Source organism: Chelonoidis abingdonii, chromosome 2, assembly GCF_003597395.2.
Source record: "Chelonoidis abingdonii isolate Lonesome George chromosome 2, CheloAbing_2.0, whole genome shotgun sequence".
Taxonomy (NCBI): domain Eukaryota; kingdom Metazoa; phylum Chordata; order Testudines; family Testudinidae; genus Chelonoidis; species Chelonoidis abingdonii.
The window spans coordinates 186,117,146-186,140,285 of NC_133770.1; the positions used below are offsets into that span (position 1 = coordinate 186,117,146).

The 23,140-nt window shown below is 39.8% G+C and overlaps 1 protein-coding gene across 1 annotated transcript in view; it reads right to left on the reverse strand.

The window, feature by feature from the left end:
* The window catches only part of JARID2 (jumonji and AT-rich interaction domain containing 2), a 321,154-nt gene that overhangs the window by 123,973 nt on the left and 174,041 nt on the right, over positions 1–23,140 (reverse strand). Inside the window, exon 3 of the mRNA XM_032772601.2 lies at positions 20,313–20,454. Within this exon, the coding sequence (XP_032628492.1) occupies positions 20,313–20,454 (142 nt within the window). The remainder of the gene's footprint in view (positions 1–20,312; positions 20,455–23,140) is intronic.

The following is a 23,140-nucleotide window of genomic DNA, read 5'->3' on the forward strand; positions in this document are numbered from 1 at the left end:
TGGGCAGATACTTCATTACAGCTTTTAGTGGGCAAAAGTTCCAGCTCACAATGGGGAACCCACATTGCAACCGGCAAGGACAACAAAATAAGACACTGACAGGAAACCATCATAAATTTATCTTTGCTGGAGAATCTGGAAGAGAGAGAGAAATCAGAATTGTTATTCCCACATGAGGCAGCACTGCTCTAACAAGGCAGGCGCTCATTAGGACATTAGACATCTAGAATGAAATTGGACCGGCTGAAATCAACAGGAGTTTTGCCATTGACTTCAGCGGAGTCAGGATTTAACTAATATTTTTAAAATGGATTTGAATGCAGTTTTGCAGATAAAGTAAGTATCTGTATAACATTGTTTGAGGAGAATATTTTTGTTTTGGCTTAACTGTGAATACCTATTCATTTTACACTAGGAAAAAAAAGGAACAGGGGAAATATTTTGAAATATCTGTATAATACCACAGATGAAATAACTTTCTGATGGGCTGCAACAAATAGCCCTAAACGAGACATTCATGCAGAGACAAATATAGGGCTCCTCACCTGGTTCACAACAGCTCGTGATTCTGAAAAATTATTGCTCTGAGTCAAGTAGACAGTGAAGATTCAAATCAGTCATGTAGGGCAAAATTCTGTTCAGCCAGTGATGGAAGAAGCAAAACTCTCAAGGTGCATCCACACTAGAAACACTAGTACTTATATTACAGTAACAGTGCAGCTGCACCCGTATGAAGCAGCTAGTGAAACATGGTGCCAGTGTCCACCAATTTCATAGCTATCATATCATGTGAATTTATTGTAGTGATGACAATGTTAGACTATTTTACTCGGAGATGGCTAGTGTGGCTACCCTGAGTGAGCTTCTAATACCTTACCTCAAAACATCAGTAGACCAAGTGCTGACTTCATCAAATGCAGCACCATTGCACAAGAACGAAAAGTATGGAAATAAAATAAGCACACATGATCTGTGTACCCAAACAAGTTAAACTACCCTATTCAGGTCAGGAAAGCAGGCAACCAAGACAGTGTCCACATGCCACAAAGTCTGAAAATACAAAGCCGTGTACAAAGTGCTATCTAAATGGTGATGCATTGTGCAACAAGCCTTCTATGATTTAAAAGGATAAAACAGAGTTGGCTCTTTTTTCATCTCTTCATATGAAAAATTTAATTTGCACAAGGGCATACTTAAACTAAATTCCAAAAGTTGTCATTTTAAAACAAATCTCAATTCTAAGGGCTATCTTGGCTTCTAACATGATGGCATTTTTCTTTTTTCCTTTTGGTAAATATACCAGTCGGCCATTAACACAAATCCAAACGAGCTAACAGTTAAGAAAATATTCCTCCACCTAAGGACTTCCACCTCATAACTAAAAATTCTGTGTACTACAAAAATTTTTATCTACACCATTTCAGAAATATAAACATAGTAAATTGAGGCCATGTAACAACATTTTTCAATTGCAAGGACACTGGAAAACAAGATTTGCACAAAAATGATGATGTTAATGAAAAGGAAGGTAACTGCTGCAGGAGCTCTGGTAGCAGGGAGAAGAGAAGAAGGAAGAGCGAGAATAGTAGCTAGCAGTCTCCATGGTAACAGTTAAGGATACAAGGCAGAACTTGCAGGGGAGATGGAAGTAAGGATGCTATCAGCAGATGCTGATCCATAACATAAAATACTAACAGAAGGTGGTGAACTGGAGGCCACACAGGCGATGGATTCCCCAAAATCTCAGCTTATTTAAATCAAAGTAAAGAATACATGGAGAGAATACGGCTCTGAAGTAAAACACACAGTAAAAACAATGCAAAGCATGACCACGGATGGCATAAATTATTTATCCATAAACATTCCATAAAGTAGGGAAAGGCGTTCACAGTAAAATGACAAAAACTTCACTAGGCTTCCATTAGGAAACAGTGTTCCTAGACATAAACCATTAGCCAGACTCTCAACAAAACTGAGAACTGAAGCATTACACCAGCTGAGACTGGGCCATTTATTTTCAACTCCAAAATGATTTTTATATTAATATCAGACACTTGGGATTTAAATCCTGATGAGATTCCATGAAGAACGTTTACATTATCATTCTGCCTCTGAATCGAATTTTTTAAAAAATCTTTCCCTGTAAGCTATAAAGTCATTAGTATGGATAGATTCAAAATCTCTGATCTGGCCAGGGCCCTGTCCCCCTCTTAACTTCATTATCCAGTCCAGTCACTTGAGAGCAGTCCCCGTAGTTTCAACCACCTTTCATTAAAAGCTTTTACAATGTTACTGCTCAATTGTTCTCTGATACCAAAAGGTAACTCACTAAAGTGATTTTTCATGACTCAGGAGAAGTTCACAAGCCCACTTTCAAATGGAAAGTGCATGTCAACCACATATTATTCACACAAACACTGAGTAGCTTCCAAACCAGCCTCAAAAAATAAAAATTCAATAGTCTTCAACTAATATATACTATAAAAAGATGATCTTCAAATAATTTTTAAAATCAAGCTTCAGCCTTGCAACTTTAGTATTTACTTTAATTGTAAAGTCTTTGGAGCTGGGATCATTTTTTCACTGAGTAGGTATATTGTGCCTAGCACAATGGGCTCCAGGGCCCATGATGGGGACCCCTAGTGAAATTACAGTGAAAATGACATTATATGCAACCTTCAGTAAAAACTCTTCCCTAAACAATCTGTATAAAATATAATAAGGTTTCCAGTGCCAGTTTTCCTTGATTTTCTGTAAAAAGATCATGTCTGCTAGCTCTTTGCTTCACTTTTGTTGCTTGGTTAGAAGCTGGAACCACATACTCAAGGGTTCTACATCTTTTTTCTTAAGCTAGATTTAAAAATCTCTGTCTCAATTACCAAAATATCAAGTCTTTGCAACAGTGTCATAACAAATGCTGAGTCCCTTGCTTAGTCAAAACATGGATTAATGAATCACCTAGATATGGGATAAATAATATATGGAGATATACCTATCTCATAGAACTGGAAGGGACCTCGAAATGTCATTAAGTCCAGCCCCCTGCCTTCACTAGCAGGACCAAGTACCATCCCTGACAGATGACTACAGTAAAACACTCTGAGGACTGTTCTAGCCTGAAAAACTTTACAACATTGGGGGTGATTGGATCATAAAATAAAGGAGAGGTACTGCCTATCACTTTTGTTCAGTGTAACATTGTGACGGTCTACACATGAAGTAGTTCGGATTGATAAAGAGGATTGCAGAAATTGCCCACTCCATCTAGAAGGTAGTTTTTATGAAAAGCTGACTCAGCCAGTTGAGATCAATTATACATGGATCAGCTTCTTGGCCCATTGCTGGCCTTTTGGGAATTATGAAGAAAATGCATGTTCACTCCCTTTGGGATTGGAACTACTGTCCCAAAGAATCAAGAGTAGAGTCTACTACATATGCCCTGTCTCTTGTTCTGGGATTTCTTGGATCAGGACTTGGGGACCAGAGAAGGAAAGACTGGTCTCATGTAAGTCCCTTCATGATCTGCCACTTTGTGGCCTATTGCCCTATAGCCAGGTGAAGAAGCTGTTCTGCTTCTCACAGGATTTGTCTACATTAGGAAAAGAGGCAGGCCAGCTAAATCAAGGTAAAAGATGTTATCCTGTGCCTACACTAGGGAAAGGTCAGGACTACCTAACGTGTTAACCCAGACATAACTTCAACATCTTTTCTCATAGACTCAAGTCAGAAGGGACCAATATGATCATCTAGTCTGACCTCCTGCACAAAGCAGGCCACAGAACCCTACCCCCAACTTATGTCCGAGTTATTGAAGTCTTCAAATTGTGGTTTGAAGACCTCAAGCAGAGAATCCACCAGCAAGTGACCCATGCCCCACGCTGCAGGGGAAGGTGAAAAACCTCCAGAGCCTCTGCCAATCTGCCCTGGAGCAAAAATTCCTTCCCGACCCCAAATATGGCAATCAGCTAAACCCTGAGCACGTGGGCAAGGCTCCCCAGCCAGCGGTCAGGAAAGAATTCTCTGCAATAACTCTGATCCCATCCCATCCAACATCCCATCGCAGACCATTGAGCAGACCTATCTGCTGATAATCCAAGAACAATTGCCAAAATTAAACTATCCCATCATATCATCCCTTCCATAAACTTGTAAGCTTTGTCTTAAAGCCAGATTGCTTTTCCAACCCCACTTTCTCTCGGAGCGCTGTTCCGAACTCACTCCTCTAATGGTTAGAAAACCTTCGTCTAATTTCAAGGTTCTGAACTTTCCTAGTGTCCAGTTTGTACCCATTTGACCTTTGTGTCTAACATTAGTACTTAAGCTTAATATTCCTTTCCCTCCCTAATTTAATCCCCTGATATATTTATATAGAACAAACATATGCCCCCCGGAGTTTCTTTGGCTAGGCTAAACAAGCAAGCTCTTTTGAGTCTCCTTTCATAGGCAGGTTTTCATTCTGCGGATCTTCTAGTAGCCCGTCTCTGAACTGTTCCAGTTTGGAATTCATCCTCTTAAACATCGAGACCAGAACTGCACACAATCTAGGATGAAGGTCTCCACGCCTTATACAAACGGTACTTAAACACCTCCTTATACTTGCTGAAATACTCACCATGATGCAACTCCTAAAACCACATTTGCTTTTAACGGCCAGTCACATTGGCGGCTCATAGTCATCCTCGATCAAGCCAATACCCAAGGTCCCTCTCCTCCACTGTTGTTTCCAACTGATGGTCCCCAAGTATATCGTAAATTTCTTATATAATCCCTAAGTGCTGAAACTTGCACTTTCTCACATTAAATTTTCATCCTGATTACTATTACTCAGTTCTACAAGGTACATTCCAGATCTTCTTCATAGGATTCCGCTTCTCTGTGTTAGCAAACCCCCGCTTTTATCATCCGCAAACTTCTATTAGCACATTCCGCTCTTATTGTGCCGAAGGTCAGTAATGAAAAAGGTTAAATAAGATTTGGTCCCAAACCGATCCATGAGGACTCCACTAGTAACCCCCCAGCCTGACATTCACCCTTCAGTACGACCCGTGGAGCTCTCCCTTTACCAATTCCTAATCCACTTTCCAATTTTCATACTTCATCCCCATTTTCCCAATTTAACTACATCCCCCCATGTGGAAACCGTGCTCACAATGCTTAACGAATCGAGTTAATATAACAATCTTACCTGCATTCCTTTGTAAATAATCTGTCACCCTTCTCGAAGGAGGAGACTCAGGTGGTTGGACGATCTACCTCTAGTAAACCATGTTGTAATGTTATCCCAATCCGTTGACGCTCAATGTCCTTACTTCTTTCCCTTCAATATTTTTCTCCAAACCTACACTATTACAGATGTCAAACTACAGCCTATAGTTACCACCGATCATGCTTTTCCCTTCTTGAAGATGGGAACACATTACAATTCTCATCTACGGACAACCACCTGATTCTAACCGATTCATTAAAAATTTTGCCTAACGGCTCGCAATTTCATGCCGCCATGTCCTTAATACTCTTGGCATGAATTGTCAGGCACCCTTGCCGATTTTGTCCCATAAGGTTCTAGTTTGACTTCTACCTTCTGGAGTGGTAAATCATCTACCTCCAAATATCCTTCCATTCACCGTTTAAACATCTTTCCATCATACCCTAAGCTCCTCATTAGGCCTATAAAGACTCGAGGCAAAGACTTATTAGATATTGAGGCCATCCTAGGTATCCTTAAGCCCATTCATCCTCAGTGTTAACAGCTATCCACTTCTTTTCTTTTTTCTTCTTATTATGTGGCTTACGATCTTACCTACTTGTTTTAATTCCCTTGCAAGGTCACTCTACACGCTTTTAGCACTCTCACTTATCCCTAATTCTGACCTCACTAGAGGCTTCCTTCTAATTCCCACCTTTTCTTCCACCTTGTAGGCTTTCGCTTTTCTTAATCACCTTCTCTGAGATGCTCTCACTCCAGCTACGGTTCTACAAACTTCCTGCCTATGGTTTTTCCCTTCTGGGATGCAGCTTCCGATAGTTTTCGCAGCTTAGATTTAAAGTAAATCCAGCCTCCCCGCTAATCACATCCAGTAAACCTGTTGGGAACGCGGATGTTTGGATCCATTGGGAATTGGTGTGTCTGGGAGCTGGAGAGGTGACCTGCTGAGCAGTTTTTGGTTAGAGTCTGCAGCTTTGGGGGCATGGACCAGACCTGGGTCTGTGTTGCAGCAGGCTAACATGTCTGGCTCAACAAGGCAGGGTTCTGCAGTTTCAAGCTGGCAGGGAAAACGGGCTAAGAGGTAGTTCCAGCACGTCAGGTGACAGTCCCAGGGGGTTCTCTGTGACCAAAGTCGTCACAGAGGCCATGATGAAACATGGTGGTTTCTCCAAACTGCCTCACACCATTGTACAGGAAATATGGGGAGAGAGGGGGAGAAGAGGAGGAAAGGGTAATGCCAACGAGTTATTCTTCTCTCTTTTGGGGGGCGGGGGATAGATGGAGCATCCAATTCAAAAGGATGGAGAGAATAAAGTTCTTCACTAATTTCTGTGAAAACAGAGTTTTTGAAGCACTGAAGGGGCAAGTCAGACATACTCTAGGTTGCATCTAGCTACTATAGGTAGTAAGAAGAAACTGAAGGAGGGTCTGCTCTTTATGCTCTGGCACAGGGGACACAGGGCAACAGACACAGCTATTCAAGAGATTCTGATCTCAAGTGTACGAGGTGCACACACTTCTGCAGTGGGATCCACATCAACATATACTTGAAGGAACACCTTTGGCTCCTTTTCCCAACCATCAGCCTAAGTTTGATATGACTGAGCGCAAGATGGCAACATTCCTTGCACGCTGCAAAAACATATCTGTGTTCTCTCAGGCTTTTGCAGAGAAAATGGACTGAGGAGGGGTAAGCAAGTTCAAAGGAGATGGCAGTTATAGTTCTTATATCCTATGATTCACAGGTCCATAGATTTTTAATCCAAAAGAGACCATTGTGATCATCTAATCTGACCTCTTGCATAACACATCACAGAACTTCTAGTTTGAACTAGACTAAAAATATCCAATCTTAATTTTAAAAAAATTGCCAATGATAGAGAATTCACCACAAAACCTTAAATTGTTCCAATAGTTATTATCTTCACTGTTAAACAAAAATTTAGCCTTATTTCTAGTCTGAATTTGTCTAGTTTCAATTCCCAACTATTAGATCTTATTATGTCTTTCTGTTAGATGGAAGAACTATCTATTATCAAATATTCCTCTCCCATGAAGGCACTTATAGACGGAGATCAAGTCACTCCTTAACTTTCTCTTTGTGAAGCTAAATAGATTGAGCTCCTTGAGTCTATCACTATAAGGCATGTTCTCCACTCCTTTAATCATCCTAGTGGAAATCCAGCCCAATAGCCAATTGCTTTATTTATACAATTTGTTGTTTATTTAATGTAGTGCATGTATATTTAAATTCTATTTCAGGATTTCCAGGAAAAAACAAAACAAAACAAACTAGTTGTACCTAACACTCTAATCTCCATTCCTGTCTCTAGCATGGATAAATGCAGTTGTTCCCTCACTAAGCAAACAACTAATGCAACTTTGCATAACCCTCTCAAAATCAGAGGTTGGTAACTGAAGCACCTGGTCTGAACAGGATTACCGTACATGGCAGTGAGCAACAAGTGAACAAAAATATATTGTACTTTGTTTCCACTAGTGAATAAATTATTCATTATACAGAAAAAGGTGAAAACCTGAGGTATTATGAATATTCCCTTCCTTCTGTAACTGAGCCCTATTATATCACTGCCTGTTATTTGTTATTCTCTACATTCCACATCAATTATGACAGATACTTGAACAGGATTAACCCTCATTTATGGTTTGTGTATGGTTTTAACAGCCCCACACTAAAGAAGCTGTTCATCCTTAACTAGGAACACAGTTTAACCCAAAAGCTCATCCATATTATTCTGGCAAATTGAATTTTTTTTTTATAACAAGTATAATATTTAAATACAAACCCATCAGCTGTTAAGAAAAAACAAAACTTTCTATACATACTTACCTACTCTTACAGCCTCAATTGACTGTGAAGTGCTTTGAGATTATCGGACGAAAGGTGCTATGTAAGTGAAAAGCTTTGTAAATCACAAGAAATGAAGAAAACCAGGTTGACTCCTTGTGTACTTGCATTACACACATAACCCAACCCCTTCCCTCCCTATCCCTCAAACCATAAATTCATTTTGCTTCTCCAGTGAAGTCTGCTTTAAAGTGTGCAAAGACCATTAACTACAACTAGGCCAGTGTAAATCTGTACACAGGAAACTAAGTGCACACACACACACACACCCCGGGTCCAGTGCTCTAGCCGCTCCACTCTTTCTTGATTCATTTTAACATTAAATATGGTGACTAGTCAGACTGTGCATGCTGGTTTACATGCTGTGTCAACCAACTGAAATTACAAGCACTGACTGGAGAGTGCAACTTGCAGAGCTTAATATACAAAATAAGTATTCCCTACTGGAAATGCAGTGGGGCATGAAAGTTAGTGACTGCGGAACACTTTTTACTATCCGCCCCGGGACCCCAGGTTCAAGTTTCCCAACCATACTTTTAATTTCTTCCCCCATCCCCACAAACCAGAACTTACTTGTTCAAAAAGAAAGAGAAAGAATCTCAATTATGTAAGTATTTGAGAGAAGAATTAAAGTCTTTAAAATGCCAAAAAATATGTGGATTAATTTTGTTACAACTGGAATTTGCTAATTCAAAAATACATTTTATTAATAGTGCTGCACAATAAAAAATAAATGCATTTATACATTTGACAATTTTCTACAAATGTATGTTACACTTGGGGCAAATAAATGAACAGCCACCTGACTACTAATATAGAACAAGCAAGATGCTAACTCCAAAAACCAGAAGATAAATGTGCTGTTTATACCCAACTTGCTCTGCATGTGTCCTTTCTGAATGAAGTAGGGCTACTGTTACTAGTAAGTGTACAGTCATCGCTGTGCACCGCTATTCACTGACAGCCGACAAATTCCTAAAGCTACCTTTAAACAATCTGAAGACATCCAGCATGATGGCTCACACTGCTTTGAACAATACTGTTAACCTCCTCAACTGAAGATCACAGCATTGCCTGAAATTAGACACTCATCCATGTAAGAGCATTCAAAACCTGATGCAAGTTATTTTTCTTCTCCCTTGGTGGTAAAAAAAGCAGTGATTATCTTTTATGGGTAGCTTTTTTAGGACTTCTAGGTCTTCAATCTGTGAGGACTGTCCACCACAACAGATGGACGGTCTCAAAATGTTACTGTCTTTTAGTCATTTGCCAGGGTTTCAGACCATCTCCACCAACAAAATGAAACGGGCTAAGACTGCTTCTGCTCACACAGGAACTGGAATGCAACCCAGTAAACAAAAGATTTGGTGTTAACACAGCATTTTAAAACGTTTAAACAAAAATCCTAGCAAATACAAGAACAAAAGCAATACTTTATTGCCATATTTTTGCTTCCAAAATGTTAGAATAACTTTGGCACCTATCTATTCATATACATTTGGAAAGTGACACTGCTATTACTAAAAATAAACCGAAATATCCTCATGCAAGTGGTCTCTTTAATAACATACACAAGAAACCAAACCATTTATTGGCAAGACCAATAAAAACTATGTAAGTTAGCCAGATGTCATAATAATGAAGACCATAAAGACTTCTAAGTACTCAGAGATTACTTTAAAAGTAACACAGTATGGGCCAACTTTTTCAAAACAGCCTCAACCCAGCCTCTCTTGGCACACACAATTCAGTTGCTTGTATGCATTTTGAGACATTAGGCAAAAATGATGAGGTTTACATGTGGGAATTTAGCAAATTTAATATATAAACACACAAACATTCTCAAGTAAACTGAAGTGATCACCACATGCACAAGTGACCATATTTTGAAAGAACAGTCCCATATTCTTATTCTTCTGTAAATTAGATTTCCAATGGTTAGACTGACCCAGAAACCTTATGAGTAAAGCTTTATCAAGGTGAATTGATTTAAAATAAAGGTGATTTAAATCACTGGTTTTAAATCATTATTTAAATCAGCAAGAAGGAAACCTTGATTTAAATAATGTATCTTAATTGTGTTTTGCATTTGTACTTTTTAGTTATTTTCCTAAAGAAAGGTTGATTCTCATTAGCTGGTAACCACTAAAACATGTTTTGCAACTAAATGTAGCCCATATACTAAATATGGTGCTTCTTTTTGCTAATCAGGAGGATACACTACATCAATACACATTTATTTAAGAAATTATACAGCTTAACTTACATTTATCCAGATTTTCATTTTTTACATTTTTATGAGAAAATGGTGAATGATGTATTCTTATTAGATGATAATTAATTTTGTACTTGTGATACGAATTAATCTCTATATAGACTGGAACTGAAATTCAATAAAAATACACAAAAACAGCATTTTAATTTTTTTTATTAAATAAAACTACCTTAAATGTGCTGGATACTTAGGTGGGGAATTTTTTGCATTATAACTAATTGAATTATTAAACAAGGGCGGTATTATCTGTAATTAGTGTATTGAACTGATTGTTTCTTGTTATCATGTTTGTCTAGATTTTAGAATGAATAGATCTGATCCTCTCATACCTAGTTTTTATTCAAAGATTGGAAGAGGGGGAAAAAGTTTTCCTGCTTTTTCAAGTCACAATTCATTTATTAACTTTGAGTGAACTACTCATTGAAGTGAACAAGTTGAATAAACTGAAAAGAAGAAAATATTATCCCTGCACTGGCAGAAAAGGTTACTGCTGTCAAAAACTGGTTTATTACTTTAACAAACTCTAGTTTCAGGTCCTTAGCCAATGACTTCCATCAATTCAGTGGTTTAAACTTGGCAGCAAACGTAGTGTTTAATATTATTTTTGTAGTTATTTTAAATTATTTTATGCAATTATAATAATTTTAGCCCTTAACATTTGAAATTTAATTTTAAATAGATTTTTAAAAGATACACTGTATATAATGTAAATTAAAGTCAATTGAAATAAAAATCTGATTTAAAGAATAAATCGCATTTTACATATATTTCCTTCCCTTCCTACCACCATCAAACTGGGACAGTGAAAAATTGTAGCTTAAACAAATTAAGTTGTGCATTTTTAGCGCTTTTCCACCATTTTTGCTATTTTTCTACAGAAGACAAACACCCGGGGGGGGGGGGGGGCTAGTTTATTGAAAAGACAATTTTCTCTGATTCTCTGTTAACTTGGCTTTGTAGAAAACTCTCCAACCAATCTGCAGCAAAGGTGTTAGTTACCTTACTGAGGCAGTAACTTCAAAGACTAGTTGGTCTAATATTGTTGAGGAATATCAAATCAAGTTTAAACCAAGATAATTATACCAGTAAACTTGACCTCCATTCCCACCCACCCCCGCATGTGGCTATTTTGTTTATGTTGCTTGGGAAAGGGTTTAAAATAAGCTGGGGGCAGGGGGAGCCTCCCTTATACAAGAATCAGTGTCCTCATGGGGCGTGGGGAGGGAGGGAGGGGGGCAGAGAGCCATGTTTCACAAGTTTATATTAGTGTAACTTTACTGTGTAGACAAGGCCCAAGAAATGCTCAGTTGGAGTCACTTTACTGTTTTAAGTGACAGCCTTCACGATGTCCCTCTTTCATTTTTGTCCTAGGGTAAGCTCAACTCACTAGCTCTTTCAAGCAGGATTTCTGTTTTCATTTTCATTTCTTAGCAGCGATGTGATTGGCCTTCTCTCCTATTCATCCTTGCAGGAAAAATAAGTTTTCTAATCTTTCCCACAAAATTTTAGTGGAAACAATTTCCACTATATGAACACAGTGTAACAACAACAGCTGGGAAATGCTCACGCTCACTTACAACTGGAAAATGAAAAGCAGAGCTTGCACGCACACACATAGTTTCCCTCTGCCATTTGAAAAAATATGGATCATGCATATAAATTTTAAATTAAAGTCATCATGAAATTACAGGCTTCATGATTCTAAGGAAAGGAAGGAGTGAGAGCAGAATAATAAGAACAATGGACTTCAAAAAAAAAAAAAAAAGAGACAAAAACTTTGAAAACTAGTAGGTTAGGTCCCATGGGTAGAAAACTCGAGAAAAAGAGTCCATGAGAGCTAGTAGTTTCTCAAAGATAATATTCAGGGCCGCCCAGAGGATTCAGGGAAAGCAAAGCAATTTTGGGGGCCCCTTCCATAAAAAAAAGTTGCAATACTATAGAATACTATATTCTCGTGGGGGCCGAGGCAAATTGCCCTATTTCCCCCACTCCCCCTGACAATATTTATGGCACAATAGCCTACTATCCCAACATGAAGGAAAGATATGAATACTAGGAGGAGATCAATATGGTTTCATTAGGAGATCTTTAATAACCCCCCAAAAATAAAAAGGAATCCTACAAAAGGTGGAAACATGGACAAATTGCTAAGAATGAGTGCAAAAGACCAGCACATGCATGTAAGGATGAAATTACAAAAGCTAAGGCACCAAGTGAGTTATACCTAGCAAGGGACACAGAAGACAATAAAAAGAGGTTTTAGAGAAATATTAGGAACAAGAGAAAGATGAAGGAAAATGTATGTCCATTACTTAGCTGCGCAGAAGAGCTAAAAAAGGATGACATCAAGAAGGCTGATGTACTTCATGCTTATTTTGCTTCAGTTGTCACTAAAAAGGTTAATGGTGACCAGATGCTTAAAATGATATTAACAAGGGGGAAAGAACACAAGCCAAAATAGGGAAAGAACAGGTTAAAGAATATTTAGATAAGTTAGATGTATTCAAGTCGGTGGGCCTGATGAAATTCACCCTACAATACATAAGGAACTAGTTGAATCAATCTTATAATTAGCAATTATCTTCAAGAATTCAGAGAACAGTTCAGGTCTCAGAGGTATGGAAAAGGACAAGTATAGGACCTACCTTTAAAAAGGGGAACAAAGAGGACCCCAATCCTAACTTAATTACGTGGAAAGATATTGGAACAACTTATTACCCAACCAGTTTGTAAACACCTAGAAGAGAACAGGGTGATAAATAATAGCCCATGTGATTTTGTCAAGAACAAATCATGTCAAACCAGCTTAATTTTTTTTTTGACAGTCTTACTGGCTTAGTGGATAGGGAAGAAGTTGCAGAAGTAATTTATCTTCATTTTGGTAAATCACTTGACACAATCCCACATGACATTCTCATAAGCAAACTAGAAAGATGAGGACTAGATTAAATTACTATAAAGTGGGTGCACAACTGGTTGGAAAAAATGTATTCCAAGTAGTTATCAATGATTTGCTGTCGAAAAGGAAGAGTCCATCTAGAGGGATCCTGCGGGGGTCTGTCCTGAGTCAGGTACTATTCAATATTTTCATTAATGACTTGGATAGAGTGTCAAGTATCAGAGGGGTAGCCTGATAGTCTGGATCTGTAAAAACAGCAAAGAGTCCTGTGGGACCTTATAGTCTAACAGACATATTGGAGCATGAGCTTTCGTGAGTGAATACCCACTTCATCGGATGCACGTCACGACGAAGTGGGTATTCACTCACGAAAGCTCATGCTCCAATATGTCTGTTAGTCTATAAGGTGTCACAGGACTCTTTGCTGCATGGGTAGAGAGGAGCATATGCTTATAAATTTGCAGATGACACCAAGCTGGGAGGGCTTGCAAGTACTTTGGAGGACAGGATTAGAATTCAAAACAGCCTTGACAAATTGGAGAACTGGTCTGAAATCAACAAGATGAAATTAAATAAAGACAAGTGCAAAGTACTATACTTAGGAAGGAAAAATCAAATGCACAACTACAAAATGGGGAATAAATGGCTAGATGGTAGTACTGCTGAAAAGAATCTGGGGGTTATAGTGGATCACAAATTGAATATCACTCAACAATGTGATTGTAAACCTAAGAACCCCTCCATGCCAAATGATAAAGGGTTCACTGTTGTTACACCAATTCATATCAGGTCTGACAAAGTCACTACACTTAACGCACTGCTTTCAAATAATTTATGCACAAAGGGTTGTATAAGGTGTCTAGTAGAAGCTTACCTCATGCCGATGCACCTAATCACTGTGGGATGTGTGTATGGGTGATGTTTAAGAAATTGTATATATGTACTGAAAATACATTTAGAATCTGTGTCCCTGGCAGGGTAGACAAGCAGGTTTCGGCAGACAAAAGGGATGAGGAATCACCTATCTGCCTTGTCTCTCGTGTGAATTAAGCATTGTAAAACCAACAGAAAACTAAGCCCCCTTTGTATGTAATGTCCATAGGAAAAACAGGTTGACAGGGGGATCTGAACTCAACAGGGAAGAGCATCCTGACTCTGGAGACAAAAAGAATGGACTTTGGGGTATTAAGAACAAGGCACCAAAATTCCTCTTTTATCCTGTAGCTGAAGGGGTAACCAGGCAGTGCAGTTTTGCCAGTGAAAACAGGATCTCGACCAAGCTCATTTGAAACACTGCAAGAAAAAGTTTAGGTGAGATAAGGCTGCTTTAGACAAGGATTGTAACCTGTTAGTCTCTGGAGAGTGTGTTATACTTTACTTTTATTTGTAACCATTTCTGTTTCCATTATCCTTACTCATTTGCTCTTAAATCTCTATCTTTGTTAATGAGCGTACAACATTCTTGTAATATCATGAACACATATCAGTGCTGTTGGATTATGCAAAGCTGGAAACCCAAGTTGTAACCTTCCAGTTGCCTGACCACCATCTCTTTGGGAGGCAGCTTGCCTGATCATTTCTGAGTGCACTCAGTGACAGGGGCTGGACACTACAGGGAAACACTCTTTAAGAGGGATCAGGGATTGGGATGCACCTAATGTTAACCTGCAACGCAAAGCAGGACCAACAGAGTCCTGAGGAGAATGCTTAAGTAGTTGAAAGGTCAGTGGTGTACAGGCACCGACACCCAGCTCCACAAGAAAGACTCCCTCATAACCAGGTAACTCACAGTCTTGGACATTCCGAGTGATGCAGTTGTGAAAATGCTAATACCAGTCTGGGGTGTGTTAACAATAGTCTCGTATGCATAGGAGGTAACTCTTCCATTCTACTTGGCACTGGTGAGGCCTCAGCCAGAGTACTGTGTCCAATTCTGGGTGACACACTTAAGGAAAAATATGGACAAATTGGAAAGAGTCCACAGGAAAGCAGATTAAAAAAGAAAAAAAAAAAAAAAGGTTTAGAAAACCTGACCTACAAGGCAAGTTTAAAAAACTAGGCCTGATTAGTCTTGAGAAATGAAGACTGAGGGGGGACCTGAGAACAGTCTTCAAATACGTTAAAGACTGTTATAAAAAGGACAGTGATCAATTGTTCTCCATGTTCACTGAAGATAGGACAAGAAGTAATCAGCAGCAAGGGAAATTTAATTTAGATATTAGGGAAAATGTTCTATCAGGATTGTTAAGTATTGGAACAGGCTTCCAAAGGAGGTTGTGCAATTCTTGTCATTAAAGATTTTTAAGAACAGGTGAGATAAACACCTGTCAGAGATGAACTAGGTCCTGCATCAGCCAGGGGGATGGACTAGATGAAATCCAAAAGTTAATTCCAAACCTTCATTTCAATGACCCTTATGATCATCAATCAAATCCAAACAGTAGTCCATCTTTACAACGGTCTTCTTGGTAGCCTAACTGAAAAGGACCCACTGCACTTTTCTATTCAATGTCATGTCATGCTTTCATGGCTGCAGCTTCAGCACAGCCCAGGGCCTGACATCTCTGAAGAAGTCCTCAGAAAAATTTGGCCAAAAGCCTGAGGCTAGGCAAGTAAAGCAGTGCTCCATTTTCTAAACAGTTACTCTCCCACGTATACCTTATGTATAAACACTGGCTGGAATACAAAGCATTAGCAAATATAACCTGAACTATCAACAACCCCAATGCAGTTCAGGTAAAGACTATTTCAACTTAAGAAATGCAAAATAAACAAAGCTGTAAAAGTATTCTGATAGAGGAATGGGCTGTGGTGGGAAAAGAATCCTTTAACAGACAAATCTGAAATGAAATTCAATTAGAAAGACTTCTTAGATTACTGAACTATGTAACCATGAAATCTTACATCTGCCCATATTTATTTTGAATAGCCATCTAGCATCCTCTTCTCTATATATTATTAAATAAGATAAGAGAAGAGGCTATACAAGTGATCTTTCACTATATAGAAGATGGGTTCAAGTTTCCCAAAACCTCCCTCACCCTGCAACACACACACACACGCAGGATAAATAGTGATTTACATACATACTTAGTTCAAAATAGCGCTACCAGACAGTAAGCCTACTTTATTAAATAGCACAGGTCCCAAAAGGTGTATACTTCTCTATCTATGCAAATGTTTAAATTTGTTCCATTGTGTATGCTGCTCATCATAATGTGCAGCATTTCTTGAAGACCAAGAACAATGCACATTCTAATTTTGGGCTGAGAAAATTGTGGACAGTCTGGCTTGGCATGTTCATCATTTAAATGCATATCTCAGCTGGCAACAGGTCATTGGTCTTGTTCAACGCTGAACAGGAACATTGAGAAGTTTGGCCACTGGGGGGGTATAATTTCCTAAAATGTCATCAGCTCAGAAACAGAGGAACAAAATGGTACCAGATATAATAATATATAATACTGAATGGAAAAGAGGGGATAGAGAAATAGAAAAGAGGGGGAAAACAATGTGGTAGCTGGGGGAAGGGAGAATACAGAGAGAAGCAGCACAAAGAGCAAAAGGGCAAAATCAGAAGGTAGATAGATATGCACAGAGGGAGTCAAGGAGGAGGAAAGTAGACAAAAAAAGTGCGTGAAAGACGGAAAACAGGAAGGTTCTATATAAAGGTGAATTCCACAGGCAAAAAGGATTGGTGGTGGGGTGTTTAATATTTTTTTTTTTTTTGGTGGTGGGAGGAGGGTTGTGCTTCTCTATGATTGGTGAAGGAAAAGTGAAATGTTTCTCCCACTTCCACAAAAGCCAAAAAAATTAAGTATTTTTCAGCTGGCTTTTTTTTTTTTTTTTTTAAGAAAAAAAAAATCTCAAAAGCATCAAGAGTCTCAAGTTACTTATTTTTGTTCTTTGGAGGCCCCCAAAAAATGGAGCAGGGACTTTCACATCCCTTAACGGTGGCGAACCATTAACAAAGGCCTCCTCCCAATTTTTTATTATATCTCAAGTGCTTGAATTAAATAGGTATTCAGAAAAAAAAAAAGTCTGTAATGGTATTTCTAAAAAACCCATTACCTCCCAACTGTCCAGTTTTACTTCCTCAGTAATGTCACAGTTCCACTAATTCCTGAATCATATGCTGAGTCTCCCAGGAAAAATATGCTAAACAATATTTAAATTTCTAAACAGAAAGACTTTCAAGCCTTCTTTATACCTCACATAAAAAAGGGGAAAAGGGCACACAAGTAATTCATTTCTCTTTTGCATGTTATCTTCCACACTTCTATGGTGCAACTTGCCCTTGCAACATTTCTATCGGTACAAAATATTAAATGCAAATTTGAGACATATGTCTCTTGAGACATATACAGGAGCACTTATGCATATCCAAAGGCAAACTCTGATCATTTAATTTCGGGGGGGGGGGGGGGGGGGAGGGAACCATTCTCTTTACCCCCTTTCTCAGACTTCCGAAGACATTCCCAAACAAATTGTAAGGTTATCTAGGAAATAGAATTGAGAAAAAGTCTGTTTTGTGTTTTAAGTAGATATTTATTTTTAAATCCATTTTGCTTTGGGGAGTTAATCTGGAGTGTTGTTTTTTTCGCAGGGGGAGGTACAGGGGATTTATAAGAAGGCTTATACATTTAAATCGTTAGTCCTCAGCAAATCTTGATTTCACCTGACATGCAGAATATATATATAAAATCAATATCAATAACAGTCATCAAGTGCAGCCTCCCCCACACCTAGTGGCTTCAGGAATCCAGGGTCACCAGCCCCACTGTCATCCAGAGAGCAATCTGCGGCCTGCTGTCACAGTCCTGCTCTCTCACTCAATGGCTGGGAGTAATTCCTGGGGAGGAATCATTCAGCAGAAGGGTGACCTCACATGCATTCAGGGTTCATTCTGCTCCTTGTGACCATAGCTGGGGGGGGTCCTCTGCTTTGCCGGGCCAGGACCACAGCGACCCAGCCCCTCCACCTTGCGCCCAGGTGACTTGGGCCCCTCAGCAGCACTGGGAATCCACAGTCAGTGTTGCTCTAACCCTATCCCCTTTCATTTCCCCAAACTGTGAAAACTCTAATCAATAAAAATAAAATCCTTAAAACCCATAATTTCTCACAACTTGAGAAAAATAAAACTGACAATAAAAAAATGTGTAAAAATAAAAATTGATATTATCCATTGAAATTACAAAAAATAAATATCAAATTTTGCCAAAAGTTTATAATACATGTTTCAGGCACACAATTTGAGTTCTTACTTTATACAAGAGGGGGGAAATACCAGAGCTCTTACTGCACCTTCAGCATATTTTCTACAAAAAATTGGCTTAAACTCTGCAATTTTAACCTACATTTTGTACGTTTAGGAATTGACCAAGACTGTAGCATAATGAGAGTTCAACAGGGATTTCATAACTGATTTCTAAGGAATGGGAGCCAGATTGCCATAGCATTAGCTTAGAGCAGTGGTCCCCAATGTGGTACCCGCGGGTACTATGGCACCCGCCGGGGCATTTATGTGCGCCCGCCTAGCACCCAGCAGGGGAGAGAAGCCACAGCCCCGCACCTGCTAGGGACAGAGAACTTCGGGGCTGCAGGCTGCAGGCGCCGGTGTTCTCGGTCCCTGGCAGGCGCAGGGCTGCGGCTTCTCCGGGGCTACAGACTGCGGGCACCAATGTTCTCGGTCCCTGGCAGGTGCGGGGCTGCGACTTAAGCCGGAGAGAAGCCGCAGCCAGAGAATTCTGGGGCTGCAGGCGCGGTGTTCTTGGTCCCTGGCAGGTGCGGGGCTGCAGTTTCTCTCCAGCTTCTCCGGGGCTGCAGACTGTGGGCGCCGGTGTTCTCAGTTCCTGGCAGGAATGGGGCCCGTCCAGTGCCCAGCAGGGGAGAGAAGCTGGGGACAGAGTACTCTGGGGCTGCAGGCTGCGGGTGCCAGTGTTCTCTGTCCTCCCGGCTTCTCTGCACTGCCCAGAACTGGCACCAAAAAAACAAAAACAAAACAAAAAACGCTCTGACTCTGCAGAACGGATGGAATGCTGCCCTGTAGCATGTGCTGCCCCAGGCAAGGGCTTGCTCCACTGGTGCTTGGAGCCGGCCCTGTATGTGAGTAATTGTTGGTGCCTGCCACATTCTTCTGAAAACATGAATGTGCTACTAGCCACAAAAAGTTTGGGGACCACTGGCTCAGAGTAATAGTTACAGACAATAACCTGCATCTTTATGGTGAGGCTCCCTATACAGCTAGTATTCTCAGAGTCTGCATTTATTTTAAACTTTTTTAACATGTAACCATTTTAATTTTCAAAGCAAATCGAAAAGTAATTCTAATTTAATGACACAAATGCATCCTGTTTGTTGAAGTTACATTATCTTGATCCAGTAAACTAAAACACAGACATTCACATTGACAGACCCAAAAAATACTGAATAAAGATTTCATTTAACAATCATCCAACCACAGTAAAATGACAGCAACATTGCCATGTTTTCCGCTGCTAAACTACAGAACATCCACTTTGTAAAGGATGCAGGATGATGAACCCAAAATATTAACATATCCCTATAGCTGCGTGAAACACTCAACACCTGAACATCTGTTTATGGTATGGAAGATTTTAGCAATGCAAGCAGTTATTAATGGACTTAATTATAACCTTACATTAGGCTGCAGTGCTACTCTTAAAAGATTATTTGAGTTCTTAACCACCACCAGACATGCCAAACCTGTGGGAAAAATGCAGAAATTGGGCTTGTTTTTGGCTTAATTGGCTTGTGAACTGTTTGTTGGCTAGTTTTTGGCTTGCAGCTTCTCTAGTTTGTAGCTTCTTTTTTTTAAGGGGGACAAGTAGGGGCGGCGGGGGAGAGAGAGTCGGGGTGCAGAGCTGGCCCACCACAGTCCCAGACTGCACACCAGGGGGATCTAGTCACAGAGCGTTGGGTTTTTAGGGATTGACTTGTTTTGGTCTTGTTCTGAAATGGAATTAGCTTGATTTTTGGCTTATTGTGAAAATCGGAGTGCTTATTTACCGCATGAAAGTTGGGAACTGTGAACATCACTTACCTTTTCCTTGATGGCCCTTCTTCAAAATCTGAAGAACTAACATCATTGCTAGTTGAGGACACTTGCGATGCATCATCCTTCTCGTTCTCTGACTGTTCTGATCCTGGTCCTAATCCCTTTGATGAGCCATTAGTGAGAAGTCCTGCAAGGGCAAGACAAAAACAGTACAGAATGTTCAAAAAATGCATTAATAATACTGAACAGGCCAGGAGAAAGTTCACACAGGATACCAACAGCAAACACAAGGCTACAAAACTCCTCCCTTCCAAAAATGAGCATCCCTGGTAATAAGAACGTAAGAACGGCCGTGCTGGGTCAGACCACAGGTCCATCTAGCTCAGTATCCTGTCTTCCAACCGTGGCCAGGGCCAGATGCCCCAGAGGGAATGAACAGAACTGGTAGTCATCAAGTGATCCATCCCCTGTTGCTCATTTCCAGCTTCTGGCAAACAGAGGCTAGGGACACCATTCCCGCCCATCCTGGCTAACAGCCACTGATGGACCTATCCTCCATGAATTTATCTAATTTTTCCTTTTGTTTGTCTTAAACCTGCTGCCTATTAATTTATTTTGGTGAACCTAGTTCTTGTGTTGAGAAGTAGTAAACAACACTTCCTTATTTACTTTCTCTACATCAGTCATGATTTTATAGACCTCAATCATATCTCCCCTTAGCCGTCTCTTTTCCAAGCTGAAAAGTCCCAATCTTATTAATTCTCCTCATACGGAAGCCGTTCCATACCCCTAATCATTTCTGTTGCCCTTTTTTGAACCTTTTCCAATTCCAATACATCTTTTTTGAGATGGGGAGACCACATCTGCACACAGTATTCAAGATGTGGGCGTACCAGGGATTTATATAGAGGCAACATGATAGTTATCTATCCCTTAATGATTCCCAGTATTCTTCTGGTCATGATTTTTCACAGAGGTACTCCAGATAGAAACTGATGAACCTGCAGATCTTTAGCTTAGTGGAAAACTGCAAATGTCGATTCCAAATCAGTGTACAAAGGGTGAAGAAAAGTGCTTACTGATCACACTGAAAATCTTTTCCCATTACTTAAAAAAAATGGCATAATTTTAGCGGCATAATCTCATCTCTGTGTTATGGAATTTATACAAGTTACTGTAACTGGCATAAATAGGGGTCATTTGCATAAATCTCTGCATCAATATAAAAATAAATTATGTGGACAATTTCTATTTCTCCTCTTCATTCTGCCGCTTCCAACCATTGCAATTTATGATGTGCTAAGCACTATAAGTCCCAAAGCTGTGGTAATATAAGGTTTGTTTCCCTTGACTCTCCTATTTGTCTAGCAAAGTCCCACTCAGCTATAGTAGCTGCAGATGATGAGAGAAAGCTACACAAAATAGGAGTGAATATATCACAACCACCTTTCCCCACCGTGACTTCCTATCTTCACTTGAAGAGCACCCTAGGCAGCAGAGCTACATAGGTGGGAAAGGGCATTTAGCCCTACATATGTAGATGAACAAATTTTGCTTATCTTACTCACGTAAGGACAGCATGATTTGACCTAAATTGATGCTGAGAAGCACCAGTAGAACAGCAGCACTCTAAAACCATTCACACTTAGAGTATTAAACTCGTGACAGATATTTTTTGAATATTTAGGTAAGATTTTAAGAATTGATCACTGCAGAAATTCCAGTTTTTACTGTGCAACACCACCCCTTTTTCCAAGCCAACAAATACTCCTGCTGATGGCATGAGCAGTTTTGTGTCAGAGATTTGTCTCCTCCAGGCAACTGCTAGTAGCACGCTTACCTCATTCCCTCTAGCCACCCTTTCCTCAACTTTCATTTTAGTCTCCTGCTTGAATCTCTTTTTGCCTCCTTCCAAGGCATGCCAAGCAGCAGCAATCTGCATATCGTGTAGCAGCACTAATGGTTACCAAATAACAACAGTTCAAAACTAATCACAAATACTGTATGATCATAGTCCATTTGACACTGCCATTACCAGGATGGCATTGTGCAGCACTATCAATACAATGATCAAACTCCTTAGTGCTCAACTGTGCACATCTTCAAAGCAGCTTCTGAGAGTAGACTATCAGGAAGGAACTTTCATCCCCATGCAGCCTGCTGTATACGAACAGGCACTGAGATGGGAAAAGGCCCTCTACTCTCCTCTGCCCAGTCAGTGCTCCCATTGATACTGTGTGCCGGTACGACATATCTCTTACTAGATTCTCAAACATTTTGGGACTTCTGACTCCACTCTAGCAGCTCTAGCCGGCCCTTTCAAAACCACCTAATTCAAGGGCTCCCTTATACCACTACCTGCCTTGTCTTCAAAGTCTGTACTTAGTCATTATATTTTAGACTGCGCTACATTTCTCTTCACTTGGAATCAAAAGCAAATACATGGTGGCTACAGTTGGAGAGCTGCAGAGGTAGGTGTAAGTGTGTGTGTGAGAGAGAGAGAGAGAGAGAGAGAGAGATTTTTAAACACTACTTTTTAACATCCCTTATAAAAACAGAAGCCTGAATTTCATCGGGGGGCGGGGAGGGGAAGAGAGATTTAAAACAGTACCAAAGAAAAAATTAAATGAAGTTAAGTTTAAGATGTGTTTAATGCTCTCACTAACTAGTCTGCAAGGCAGACACAGAAATAAGTCAAATGACTCTGTTTAAATTTTCACTTCCCTTTTGTTAATAAATCCCCTTAAATATTTCCTGTGTCACTGAAAGTCTCAAACTGAAGGACATCAATAAATGCCAGAAATCTCATTGTGACTTACGAAACATCTATAGCATTCATGACGTCAAAAAAATGATGCATTTCGGGCTCCCTT